Here is a 14,369-nt window from a genome sequence, read left to right as displayed (position 1 = left end):
GGCTAATTTTTTTTTTTTTTTTTCGGTAGAGACAGGGTTTTGCCATGCTGCCCAGGCTGGTCTTGAATTCCTGAGCTCAAGCAATCCACCCACTTTGGCCTCCCAAAGTGCAAGGCTATAGGCGTGAGCCACCGCACCCAGCCTGAGTAGTTCTTTTAATAAAATGTTTAGCCGGGCGCGGTGGCTCAAGCCTGTAATCCCAGCACCTTGGGAGGCTGAGACGGGCGGATCATGAGGTCAGGAGATCGAGACCATCCTGGCTAACACGGTGAAACCCCGTCTCTACTAAAAAATACAAAAAACTAGCCAGGCAAGGTGGCGGGCGCCTATATTCCCAGCTACTCGGGAGGCTGAGGCAGGAGAATGGCGTGAACCCGGGAGGCGGAGCTTGCAGTGAGCTGAGATCCGGCCACTGCACTCCAGCCCAGGAGACAGAGCGAGACTCCATCTCAAAAAAAAATAATAATAAAAAATAAAATAAAATGTTTATTACCATATGAAAATTAGTTGGACTTAAGGGAAAGCAAAATGAGCTAAAAGAAGTTCATCAATTGGAAAATGATACGTTCAGTGTTTATCACTTTCCCCCACTGGGTTTGTGGAATGTGGATCTGCTATAATATGAAAAAACACGGCCGGGTGCGGTGCCTCACACCTGTAATCCCAGCACTTTGGGAGGCTGAGGCGGGCGGATCACCTGAGGTCGGTAGTTCGAGACCAGCCTGACCAATATGGAGAAACCCCGTCTCTACTAAAAATACCAAATTAGTCGGGAGTGGTGGCACATGCCTGTAATCGCGGTTACTAGGGAGGCTGAGGCAGGAGAATCGCTTGAACCTGGAAGTTGCAGGTTGCGGTGAGCCAAGATCGCACCATTGCACTCCAGCCTGGGCAATAAGAGTGAAACTCCATCTCAAGAAAAAAAGGACAGATCGAATTATATTTTAGACAGTGTGTTACAGATTCTAGGACATGGTTTGTTTTGTTTTGTTTCATTTTTAATACTGGTGTAAAAGAATCTCTAATGACATAGATAATAACTTTTTATTTATTTATGCTTTTACAGGTACAGGTTAAGTATCCCTCATCTGAAATACTTGGGACCGGAAGTGTCTTGGATTTCAGATTTTGGGTTATTTGCATATACATAATGAGAAATCTTGGGGATGGGATTCAGATGTAAACATGAAATTCGTTTATGTTTCATGTATACCTTATGCACATAGCCCAAAGGTGATTTTATACAATGTAGTTCATAAGTTTGTGCATGAAACAAAGTTTGTAGATGCTGAACCATCAGAAAACAAAGGTGGCACTATGTCAACCATCCTAGTGGGCAATCTATGATTATTTGGCATCACCATTGTTCCTGACTCTGAATTTACATGCTACCTTTATAAGTAATCATTTTCTTATACTTATTCACACGTAAGTACTTAACGATAAAAAATATGACATACCATCAGTACAGTGAAAAAAATAACACTTTCAGGGTAACTTGTGGCATCATTTTGGCTCTCAGAAAGTATCCGATTTTAAAGTATTTCATTTGGATTTCAGCTTTTCAGGTTAGGGCTGCTTAACCTATAGATAAAATGTATCATCCAACAGTATTAATTGCATTATTCCAGAAAGTCTTCTGTGTCATTATTGCCTATTGCTTCTATGTTTTATAGTAATAATTTAAATTTAATAAAAGTATCGTGTAACTAAATTGGCTAATAGCTATTACTTTAGGTTTTCAGTTCTTCTAGGGTTGAATACTTATCTAAAAGCAGTTTAAATATTTCATATATCCATTTACCTGCATGAACCTCTTCCCACCAGGGTTACACTTGTCAGAGTAAAATTCATGTGTCTGCCTTATTTGACTACGAATGCCTTTTAATCTTAGAATAAAAAGAAAATGATAGATCTTATGTAATATTAGTAGCTTTTAGGTAGGTGTCTAATGCAATTATATTTCTTTTCATGTGGGAGATTTTTTTTTCTGCCATCCCTGTTTTGTGTCTCACTGATATTGCATAGGAATGGTGATGTATTCTTTAAAAATCTTTTTTAAGATTAAACATTCACTAAAGTAGAGAATAGTAGGACAGACTCCCATGTATCCCTCACTCAACTTTAACAATGATCAGCCTTCCATTCTTGTTTGCCAAGATTTTTTGAGATATATTTTCAGAGTTTTTTCTCTTTCAAGTTGCAGTTATATATCCTTTCTACAGGAACAATATGTATTTAAACCAAAACTAGGTCATGTAAACCCATAGGATTAACTCTTTTTCAGGAAGTGGAGCGAGAAATCTCATTCAGAACAGAGTGTGGTTTGTATTACTCCTACTATAAGCAGATGCTGCAGGCTCCAACCGTCGTGCAAGGTAATTACAACTGATAGTTTCGTTTGGGGTCTTTTGCATTTTTTTCAATAGTTTAGTCAGAAGTACTGTGTACTAAAAACTACTTAAATGCTCTCTAGAACATGTGTGGCTTTTCCTTGTTAATGTCTAATCATTCCATGAAAATGTCTTTTTTGCTCTGGAAGAAGTTACGTAATACTTTACATAACCCTCCTCTCCTTGCCTTCCAGCTCTGTTCCATCCCAAAAGTAATACCTTTACAATTTCATGGTTTTGTTGCTGAATTTTCTCATGATCATTTTGGAAGAGGTCTTTGCAGGCGAAAGAAATATTGTCTGAGAACAGGAGGCATTTTGGTAACACAAATAAAAATTACAGTTGTCTCTCTTGTCCCCAGTATCCCCATTCATTCGTTTATTTCACAGTTGTCATTTTCCTGCAGTTTTACTTACCCTGAGTGGGTTAGACCCCACACTCTGCCTTTACTCCATCTAATGAAAGCCCCAACATGCATCTCTTCTACCTAATGTATACTTGATAGGCTTAGCATGAGTGCATGTGACAGAAAAACTGCTCTTTTATAGGCTTTATTTGGAGTCGGCTTTGACATTTTTGGTGGCAGTTATTCATAAATTAGTTGCAGTGGTATGATCATAGCTCACTGCAGTCTCAATCTCCCAAGCTCAAGCAGTCCTCCTGCCTCAGCTTCCCAAGTAGCTGGGACTACGGGTATGCACTACCACATTCGTTTTTTGTTTTGTTTTGTTTCTCTGTGGAGACGAAGTCTCACTATGTTGCCCAGACTGGTCTCAAACTCCTGAGCTCAAGTGATCCTCCTGCCTCAGCCTCCCAGAGTGCTGGAATTATAGGCATGAGCCACTGCACCCAGCCCATAAGTGATGTTTTATACTTGTAGTTTTATCACCTAGGAGACATGACATTTTGGTTATCTCTGGTTTTGTGCCATAAAAATTAATGAGTTGGTCCCTGTGTTGATAGATTCATCCGTAATAAGGGTAATTACTCACCAGCCCTTCACTGGTTTTAGCAGCCATTGATGATTATCATCTGTAGTTCTTATTTCAGTAGGGATGCAAATTAGTGACCTTCTAATTCTGTCATTCCTCCTGTATTTATTAGTTGGAACTCTGTTGTATAGAGAACCTTCTCATTGTTTCGCTACTTTGCGGTACAGTTTATACAAGAAAGGCAGGCTTAGTATTCATTTTTTCCCCATACAATCAAACCTTGTTATTCACAGATCTCATAGTTGCAAAATCATTTACTTCCTAAAATGTACTTATAACCTAAAATCAGTATTAATAGTGCTTTCACAGTCATTCATGGACATGTCCAGAGCAACAGAGTAGCTTCTGGCATGCGTGTTTCCCACAGAGACTGAATGAGGTGACACTCTGCCTCCTTGTCTCAGCTCTCACACTGCAGTGTCCCTTTCAGAAAGTCTCTTTTATGCCATGGCCTTTGCATTGTTTTGCTCTTTGTTGCAGTTTAAAATCATCCCCCAAGGCCAGGTGCGGTGGCTCACGCCTATAATCCCAGCACTTTGGGAGGCCGAGGCGGATGGATCACCTGAGGTCAGGAGTTCAAGACCAGCCTGACCAACCTGGAGAAACCCTGTCTCTACTAAAAATACAAAAAAATTAGCCGGGCATGGTGGCGCATGCCTATAATTCCAGCTACTCGGTAGGCTGAGGCAGGAGAATCAATTAAACCTGGGAGGCAGAGGTTGTGGTGAGCCGAGATCACGTGACTGCACTCCAGCCTGGGTGACAGAGTGAGACTCCGTATCAAAATTTAAAAAATAAAAAAATTAATGAATTAAAACACAACAGACTGGGTGGCTTAAATGGCAGAAATTTTTTTTCTCACAGTTCAGGAGGCTGGAAATCTGAGGTTAGGGAGCCACATGGTCAGGTTCTAGGGAGGGCTGTCTTCCTGGCTTGCAGACAGCCACCTTCTTGCTCTGTCCTTACATGGCAGAAAGAGAAGAGCGAGTTCTCTGGTGTCACTTCTTTTAAGGCCACTAATCCCATCATGAGGGCCCATAACTCTCCGACCTAAGAGTTGGAGAGTTATCCATCCGTAACACTCCTGTGTTAGACTTCAGGCTTGCCATAATGTAATACCACAGACTGCATGGCTTAAACAACAGAAATTTTTCTCTCCCTTCTGGAGGCTAGAAGTCCAAGATCCCCATGCTGTTAGGATTGGTTTCTATTGAGGCCTCTCTTCCTGGCTTTGTAGATGCCCTTTTCTTGCTGTGTCCTCACATATCCTTTCCTCTGTGCAAATGCAGAGAGCACAAGGGCAAGCTCTTCTCTGTTCCTCTTATAAGAACACCAGTCCTATCAGATTAAGACCCCAACTGTGTAACCTCACTTACCCTTTATTACCTCCTGTAGGCCCTGTCTCCAAGAACAGTCATATTAGGGGTTAGGACTTCAGCATACAGATTTGAGGGGGACACATTTCAGTCCACAGCACCTCCTGTTGAGGGACATCTGGGTTGTTTTGGATCAATCTTTTGCTGGTACAAATGGTGCTGCATGAGTGACCTTGTGCCGATGTCATTTTGTCTTTTTGCCAGCCTGTGTGTGGGACTGATTCCTAGGCATGGGCTTTCTGGGTCAAAGGGTAAATTCATATGTGATTTTGCTAGATACTGCAAAATTCCTCTTCATAGAGATGATACCATTTTGTATTCCCAACTATAGTATATAGGAGTCTGCTTTTTTATAATCTCACAGAGTGTATTTTAAAACTTTTTTTGCCAAGGCAGTAGTTGAGAAATAGCATCCCTCAGGGTAGTTTTAATTTGCAGTCTTTTAATAGGAGCAAGGTTGAGCATCTTCTCCTATAGGGAAGGACTGTGTGCATGTTTTCTGTGAACTATCCATTCATGCCTTGGATTAATTAGCCTGGTTACAGTGACAGAGGACCTCTATGGCTTGGATCTCTGTAACAGCAGGTAGAGTTCTCCTTCTCATGACAATGTCAGCTGTGAGGGAGCTGCAGCTCTACTCTGCCCCGAACATCCGTGCATTCAAGCCCTATCTGGAACATGCCAGTGTCATGGCAGAGGGCAAGAGCAAGAGCTGGTAGAAACATGCTTTGTCTCCTAAAACCTCTGCTCACCTGTGACTTACATCCACTCACATGCCACTGGTTAGAGCACATGGCCAAAGCTGTTCTGGGGAGTGGAGAAGGAAGGCCATGTATACTCTCCCAAAGGAGATACTGCAGGTCGCATGGCAGGAAGGCAGGGTGGAAAAATGTGAAATCCTCTTGCCCACGTTTCTAGAGAAGAACCTTGTGGTGGCGGTGGTGGTGGTGGTATTTGCATTCCAGTTACAAAAGTTTTAATTTGCCTATGTTTGTGTAAATGTTTAAATGATGTCCATCGAATGTGTGGTAAGCTCTTTGAGGGCAGGAGTATGGTTTTTTTGCTTACTATTATATCCCCAATGCCTACCACACTCTCTACAACATACTGAACAATCTGTGGATAGTTTTGAATGAATGAATAATTATGAGTGTAATTATTTTCTTCCTGACTTTTCACATACCAATCTTAGGTTTTCATGGCCTAATATATGATAATAAAACTGAATCTATGAAGACAATTAATCTCCTTCAGCGAATGAATATTTACCAAGAGGTTTTTCTCAGTATTTTATATAGAGTTCTACCCATACAGGTATGTTATGTTTTGTGACATTGAATTGTTAATATCAGATGAAAGTCAAAGCCTGCCATTTTGAGCTGAAAGTTGTCACATCTGTTGATCTTCAACTGGTTTAGTAGAAAATCAGCAATACCGTATTTTTTCCATGTATATTGTGAACTTTATATTTTGTAAGATATTGCTTTTTGTTTACATAAGATAAAAGGTTTTTGTACATAGATGCTTCCTGGCTTATATATGTATGCGGCCTAGAAGCTGATAAATACTTTCATTTGGAAATGTGTAATCAGTCCTGATGGATCTTTGAGATAAAAAAATTTGTAAAGTCAGCAAATCACAATGACTACTTCTCATGTGAATGAGGTATCCTCGGACTAAGTTAGGTATAAAACTTTCTGGAGTAAAGAGTGAAGCCAGACTTCTCACGGACTTCCTTCCCCTGTCTCTTAGTGGTGGGAAGAAAGGCTGCCCGAACAGGTGAAAGTGTGTAGGCTTGCTGCTTGGAATTAGGGGCAAGCTCCTGCATATTCTGTTCCTACTGTCATGTTTTAAATGGCACTAAGGAGGGTTAGGGCTCACCTGACAAACTTGTTTTATTGTTCCCTTTTACAGAAATATTTAGAGCCGGTTTATTTTTATATTTACACCTTATTTGGGCTCCAGGCAATCTATGTCACAGCTCTCTATATAACCAGCTGGCTACTCAGTGGTACGTGGCTGTCAGGACTGTTGGCAGCTTTCTGGTATGTCACAAATAGGTGAGTTGGAGTCAGTATGCTTCTTTTCTTTCCAAAATGTAAGTGAAAATGAAGTCACTTCATTTCCAGCTCAGAGAAATTTCTTCTGCCACATTTGATTGGTTGGGAGCGTTTTCTCTTTGGTTTACCTGGTGGTTTACTCAATTTTTCTTGTTTAGTTAGGGAGAAAGTGCTGCTTACGTATAATTCCAGCTGAGGAACAGAGAGCATTGAATTGCAAATCAAGAAAATCATTCATAATAATCCCAAACCTATTATCTGTTTGCTGTGTGATCAAGATTTCTCCAGCCACATGTCCCATCTCTTAAAGGGTTTTTTTAAATTGACAAATAGTAATTGTACATATTCATGGGCTGCATAGTGATATTTCAATACATACAGAGTGTATAGTGATCAGATCAAGGTAATTAGCATATCAGTCATTAAAAAGTTTTTGGGTTCTTTTTGCTCTTTTTTAAAGCCAATGAATATTTTTAAAAATTTTATTTATTTAGCAGTTGTTTTTGTTTTTTGTAGAGACAGGATCTTCCTGTGTTGCCCAGGCTGGTCTTGAACTCCTGGCTTCAAGCAGTCCTCCCACCTTGACCTCCCAAAGTATTGGGATTCACAGGCATGAGCCACTGTGCCTTGCCTAAGAAGTTTTAATTGTATCTTCACTGTCAACCTTAATAGGGTTGTGTATGGCTCTCAGTTAGTAGAGCTTAAAGATGTACAAATGCAAGGACATTTTTGCCTTATTTAATATCTACTGTTATAAGCAGTAGAGCCTTATGAAATCACATTTTAAAAAAACATATTCAAGATCATTGAATTATTGCCTGACCTACAGTGGCAATACCAGTATTCAAAAGGAGTCTTAAAACTTGAGCATGAGTTCTAATACAGGTTTTATTTTATAAGTCTAAGCAAATTGTTATTACAATCCTATTGGGGGTTTACTGTATGCCAAACACTTTACAATATGCGTTATATGTCTTCTTCTAAGAACCCTATAGAGTAGATACCATTATTATCCCCATTTTAGAAATGATAAAATCGAGGCTTAAAAGGTTACATTTTGTATCTAGATATAGATATCTGTATATATATCTATATATCTTTTATATGAGATATATGTAGATATAGATACATTGATACATTGTTTCATATATATATCTCTTTTATATAGAGGTATATGTAGATATAGATACCTTGTTTGATATATAGACACACACGTATGTTTGTGTTACATATGTGTATCATTTATTGAATGCCTAGTATGTGTGGGGATGGTATACAAAGATGAAAAATCTTACCCATACTTGCCCTCTTGGGGTTCACATTCTAGAGAGGCAGGAATTTTTAAAAAAATACTGTCAATGACATATTTAAGACTCAAGCATAAAAAACACCAAAGAAATACAGAGAGAGGGAAAATGTTTATTGCCTCTTGACACTAATGAAGTTAGGGAGAAATAAAAGTAAGGGTTTGGTTTGATACATTTGTGAGTAGGTCTGACCTGGGCTTGAATCCCAGGTGCTAAGGGCATACCCATGGACTTAAATGTTCTCTATGCCAATTTTATGTTACAGGGATGATGATGATGATGATAAGGACAGTTATTGAGAACCAGTGGCCAGAATCGAATCTTAAGTATACTTGTCCTTAATGTAATATATCTTTCACTGAGGAAGTCTTCGAAGAAATTACTGTAAAAGCTATCACTTTGGCCATTTGTGTTTTCTTTTGTGCAGAATAGATACCACAAGAGTTGAGTTTACCATCCCACTGAGGGAGAACTGGGCACTGCCATTCTTTGCAATTCAGATAGCAGCAATTACATATTTCCTGAGACCAAACTTACAGCCTCTTTCTGAAGTAAGTGTTTATAAAATTTCATATATTTTTAATCCCCCAATTTTATATATGAAGCTTCAAAAAGTGGGATGTGCTTAGTATCCCAATGCATGTGAATAGTTCTTATTCCATGACCAATTTTTAAACTTGAGTTAAATTAAGTTTTCTTTTCCTGAGCTTTTTCCTACTTTGCAAAGAAAATGTTTTCATTTTTGATGTTAAAAATGTACTATACATAATCTACCCTTAAATAGTTGCAGCAAACCCACACATGATTTCTGCAAAACTGTCAGAATTTTTAAGCCCTTGCTCTTGAGATGTGATTTGATGCATTATCGCCTCCATAATAGTGTGGAATACACACACCGTATGTGAATATTTATATGCAAAGTGTCACTTTATGATAGTTAGAGCTTAAATAACAAATGCAAGGGTTTTCAGAGCAACAGTTTATGGTTTTTCTGTTTGGTTTAAAGAGATACTGGCTGCTCTTGAGAAAACTTGTCTGCAAGGTTTTTTATTACTAGAGACATGTAAATTATACAAAGGTTTTCTTTTTACAGAGGCTGACACTTCTTGCCATTTTCATATCAACTTTTCTCTTTAGTCTGACATGGCAATTTAATCAATTTATGATGCTGATGCAAGCATTAGTGCTGTTCACACTGGACTCCCTGGACATGCTGCCAGCAGTGAAGGTGAGCTTTGCTTTCTTTTCTCACTTGAGATTTTCGCCATTTAGTGTTTTTATATCATAGAATGAGATGAAAATATGCAAGTACTTATGGGTAAAATTGAAGCTGTTTCTTAGATCTGCTGTAAATTTGCTGTGGCCAGTTGAAGCTAAGTAATTTATGAAGCCTAGTTTGACCATCTTAACTTTTATTCTGCTTATTTTAAGTTAAAAAATGGAATGGATTTATTTTGGAGCATAAGTGCCTAGGTCAATTGTTATTTATAGAGATGACTTAAATTTTAAAATATAAGATAGCTCTTTTAAGATTTCTTACTGTGTACTGCCGCTTTTAAAAAAAGAACTCAATAGGTATATAACAGTTTTTTTGTAGTACTTTATAAAATTTTCATAGTCACATTTAACTAATATGGGATGTGAATCCCTGTTGACTGGCTGAAAGTCACATGTGAAATAAACCCATCTCTGTCTCCTAGTGTCTGCTGCTGTCATTTAATCACATTTTTTCATGTGCAAAAATATGATTTTATGTATTGTGTACAGTTTTAAAATGCCTTATAGTTACTATTCTAAAATAGTAATAACTTAAATATTTCCCAAGTATAATAAAATACTTTCTCCACATCTAAGGCAGCAGTGTAGCCCAAGGATTTGCTCTCATTTATTCCATATCAAAGGAGATGCAGTCAGCTTCCATAACGGATTGAGTCTGAATTAAGAAACATGAAAGCCAACCAGCAAATACACATTGCCTGTCTGCTGAAACACTGTAATCGGATGGGCACTACAGGAAATGCTAATATATGTAATTCATTGTCGTAGCCACAGTTTGCCTTTTAGCTTGGGAAACAAAGGTTACACACATCAAGTAACAGGCAGACAAATGATAGCTGCTAATTAGCAATACTGATATATCTAAAAGAAGAAAAGTTATTTTTAGGCAGAGAAGTGTTTACAGAAGTGAGAAGCTAGAACTGGACCACCGGGATCACAAACGAGAGTAAAATTTGGGTGGGATATTGGGGTAGGGGCAGAATAGGAAGGTGGAATACAGCAAGAGCAAGTAGATAGGACAAAGTTTATATATGTATATAAAATGTTTAGTGTTTCTGCAGGTGTGCCAGTGGGCACTCCTACACTGCTGGCAACCTATACACTCCTGTAATCCTTCTTTAGTGTAGTTTCACAGCAGGTATCAAAAGCCTAAAAATGTATTTGCCTTTTCACCAACATTTCTACCCCTATACATTTGTCCTAAGTAAGTAAATAATCTACCATGTTCATTTTAGCTGTATTGTAATAAGAAAAAGCTGGGCAGAACAGATAAAAAGAAATAAAACACTGGAAATGACTTGAGCCAATAGCAATAGGGTATACTTAAATAAATGATGGCATATCTATGCAATCAAGTATTACATAACCATTAGTTTCCCCCCATATTTTTTTGAAAAAGCAAAACATAGAGAAAATGAGTAAAGGTTCTGGAAAAACACACAGTCAAGTATTAACAGTCAGCGACATGATTGATGTTCTGCATATTCTTTTTGTTCTTTAGATCTTTTGATTTTTTCTGATAATGTGAATCTCACTCTGTCTCCCATGCTGGAGTGCAGCGGCGCGATCTTGGCTCACTACAACCTCCACCTCCCGAGTTTAAGCGGTTCTCCTGCCTCAGCCTCCCAAGTAGCTGGGAATGCAGGTGCTTGCCACCACACCTGGCTAATATTTGTATTTTTAGTAGAGACAGGGTTTTGCCATATTGCCCAGGCTGGTCTTGAACTCCTGACCTCAAGTGATCCACCTGCCTCAGCTTCTCAAAGTGCTGGGATTACAGACGTGAACCACTGTGCCCATCTGAATATGTATCTCTTTTAAAATTAGAAAACAAAGGTACTGTTTTGGCTCACACAACATTTTAAAATAATATAGCTAATTTATATTTAGTTCTAAACTTTGTTCAACTTTTGCATTTGAAACTATGTTGGTGTTAGAAGTAGTTTTAAGTATCAGACTTTAAGGAGGAACATTATTACAATGAAAGGATCCTGAGTTATAAAACTAAATTGCGGCTATCAGCTCTGAAAGTAACTGGCTCTTTTAGCTTAGGCAAGTGATTTCACTTAGTTTCTTCATAAATTAGAATTACTTCTCTCTAACCATGTCAAATGGGAAAGAGTTGGAATAATTGGTATAGAAAAAGGTGATACAAATTCAGAGCTTGAGATGCTGACAAGAAGCAGTACCTTCTTCAGTCCGTTTTGTCATCTTTTCATGAATGATGAAACCCTTGCCAGCAAAAACTCAAGTTTCCAGTCAGAAATGTGAACAGAGTAAAACAGAACAGCAAGCATGTTATAAAGTATATACTTTAGCTTAATTAAAGGCTAAAATATGGAGGTTAATAAAGTTTTCTTAATTTATGTGGAAACAAGACACATTCATGATAAATGCTTAAGAGATCATGTTAAGTACCCTATATGGTTCCAGACGAGAGGGGATAGAGACATTTCTCCCTGTTCCTCCCCAAAGTACATTTGAAAACCTTAGACAGTATATGTATATAACAAACCTAAGAGGAATTTGAGAGGTAGTGAGACGAAATCAGACTGCCTAGAGACCTTGAGACCAGAGGGAAAATTTGGCAGCGAGTTTCTTGGGTTTTCTTTTTGCCCCATATATCCTTGACTGGGTGCTGAAGAAGTCAGAAACCTGGGAATACCAGTGGACTCAAACAAACAAAAAGCCTCCTCCCTCTAGCAAAAGGACCAGAAGAGAGGAAGCCTAACAAGACAGAAAACTTTCAAACATTAACTGCCTTATTCTAGCCAGATGCTACAGAAAAAACCACAGCCCCACTCCCACCTCCATCAGCAAAGTTCAGTGAGAAGCCTAGACTCCTACCCCTACCCAGCTGTCACTAGGCATGCCTCGCTTCCTGCCAGACCTGTGTCAGAGAAGTCTAGTGGGGAACCAGAACTTTCACCATCTCCCAGAGACATCTGTGAAGGCCGCTTGGGAAACCTGGACTTCAGCTCTCACTCAGTGATAATGAGACATCCTGTCCCCTCTCTGTCAGGATGGTGTCAGAGGAGGCCAACAGGGAGGTTGAGACTCTAACCACCACCCAGATGTAATAAGCCTTTCTCTATCTACTGCCCTACCTCATGCTGTCGGTGGAGGCCATGTAAGGAGCAGTGGGGATGCACTTCTATCTCTCGCAGCCAGGATGTGTCAGCAGGGACCTGTAGAGAGCCTGAACTTTCACCTTCACCCAGCAATAAGGAACCACACCTTCTCCTGACCCCCAGATGTCAGTGGAGGGCAAGTGGGCACCTTGGACTTCCATTTCCATCTGGAAGTAACGAGGCAGCACCCTTCTTTCCCCGTTAGCATAGCGTTGGCATAGTTTGAATGTTTTTGTGGTCCACCACCAAATTTATATGTTGAAACCCAAACCCTCAAGGCAATGGTATTAGGAGGTAGGGCCTTTTAGGAGGTGTTTAGTGCCATTATAAAACAGGCACAAGGGAGCTGTTTCACCATGTGAGGAGGACACAGCAAAAAAGTGCAATCAGTGAACCAGGAAACAAGCCGTCACCAGCCAGTGAATCTGCCAGTTCCTTGATCTTGGACTTCCCAGCCTCCAGAACTATGAGAAGTAACTCTTTTGTTGTTTATAAGCTACCTAGATTGCAGTATTTTGTTACATAGCAGCCTAAATGGACCAAGACACATGGTGTCACAGGAGGCCTGCTAACATGGCAGATTTAAATAAGATCCAGGATCCCATAATGTAATAGGATACAGTTAAAAATCACTTCTTAGGCCGGGCACAGTGGCTCATGCCTATAATCCCAGCACTTTGGGAGGCCGAGGCAGGCAGATATTTGAGGTCAGTTTGAGATCAGCCCGGGCAACATGGTGAAACCCCGTCTCTACTAAAAATGCAAAAATTAACTGGCTGTGGTGGCATGTGCCTGTAACGCAGCTATTCAGGAGGCTGAGGCAGAAGAATAGCTTGAGCCCAGGAGGCGGAGGTTGTAGTGAGTCGGGATGGGGCAACTGCATTCCAGCCTGGACAACGGAGCAAGACTCTTGTCTCAAAAAAAAAAAAAAAATTACTTCTTATATTAAGAATCAGGAAAATCTGTCTTGAGTGAGAAGAGACAGTCAATAGATGCTAACACTGAGATACACAGAAATTGGATTATCTTACAAAGAATTTAAGGCAGCCATCATAAAAAAAAAGCTTCATTGAGCAGTTACAAACACACTTGAAGCAAATGAAAATACAAGCACTAAGCAAACAAGGAGAAGATACAAAGAATAAGCAAGTGGAAATTTTAGAACACAAAAATTCCAATAATCAAAGCTTAAAACTCAGTGGATGGACTCAACAGCAAAATGAAGTGGTCAGAGGAAAGAATCAGTGAACTTGAAGATAGAACAATTTAGAAATTACCTAATCTGAACAAGAAAAAATAGAATGAAACAAAAATGAACAGAGCCTCGAGGACTTGTGAGACTATAATGAAAAGTCTAACATTCAGGTAATCAGAACCCCAGAAGACGACACGAAAAGAGTATACTGAAGCTGAAAAAAGTATGCAAATAAATACTTTTGGAAAAAATTTGAAATTTCCTTAAATTTGGCAAAAGCTATAAACCTTCAGAATCAATAAGCTGAGCTAGTATCAAACAGGAAAAATCCAAATAGAGCCACACTAAGACACATTATAATCAAACTTCTGGAGAGTAAACATACATTTTAAAAAGTTGAAAGTAGTCAGAAAAATACTGTACCTATAGGGGAAAACCAATTTAAATGACAGTGAATTCCTCATCAAAAACCATGGAGGGGCTGGGCCCAGTGACTCAGGCCTATAATCCCAGCACTTTGGGAGGCTGAGGCAGGTGGATTGCTTGAGCCCAGGAGTTTGAGACCAGCCTGGGCAACGTGATGAAACCCCATCTCTATAAATAAGAAGAAGAAGAATATGATCAGCCAGGCATGGTA

At 39.3% G+C, this 14,369-nt stretch overlaps 1 protein-coding gene across 5 annotated transcripts in view; it reads left to right on the top strand.

The window, feature by feature from the left end:
• The window catches only part of DPY19L3 (dpy-19 like C-mannosyltransferase 3), an 80,674-nt gene that overhangs the window by 24,878 nt on the left and 41,427 nt on the right, over nt 1-14,369 (top strand). For all 5 annotated transcript variants that reach the window (XM_010355779.2, XM_030912683.1, XM_030912684.1 and 2 more), the window contains 5 exons: nt 2,288-2,378; nt 5,954-6,075; nt 6,676-6,821; nt 8,556-8,679; nt 9,222-9,356. In XM_010355779.2, the coding sequence (XP_010354081.1) occupies nt 2,288-2,378; nt 5,954-6,075; nt 6,676-6,821; nt 8,556-8,679; nt 9,222-9,356 (618 nt within the window). The remainder of the gene's footprint in view (nt 1-2,287; nt 2,379-5,953; nt 6,076-6,675; nt 6,822-8,555; nt 8,680-9,221; nt 9,357-14,369) is intronic.

The sequence above is a fragment of the Rhinopithecus roxellana genome, chromosome 12 (assembly GCF_007565055.1).
Source record: "Rhinopithecus roxellana isolate Shanxi Qingling chromosome 12, ASM756505v1, whole genome shotgun sequence".
NCBI lineage: Eukaryota > Metazoa > Chordata > Mammalia > Primates > Cercopithecidae > Rhinopithecus > Rhinopithecus roxellana.
The sequence above is the reverse complement of the archived record's forward strand: the minus strand, read 5'-3'. Positions and strand labels throughout refer to the sequence as shown.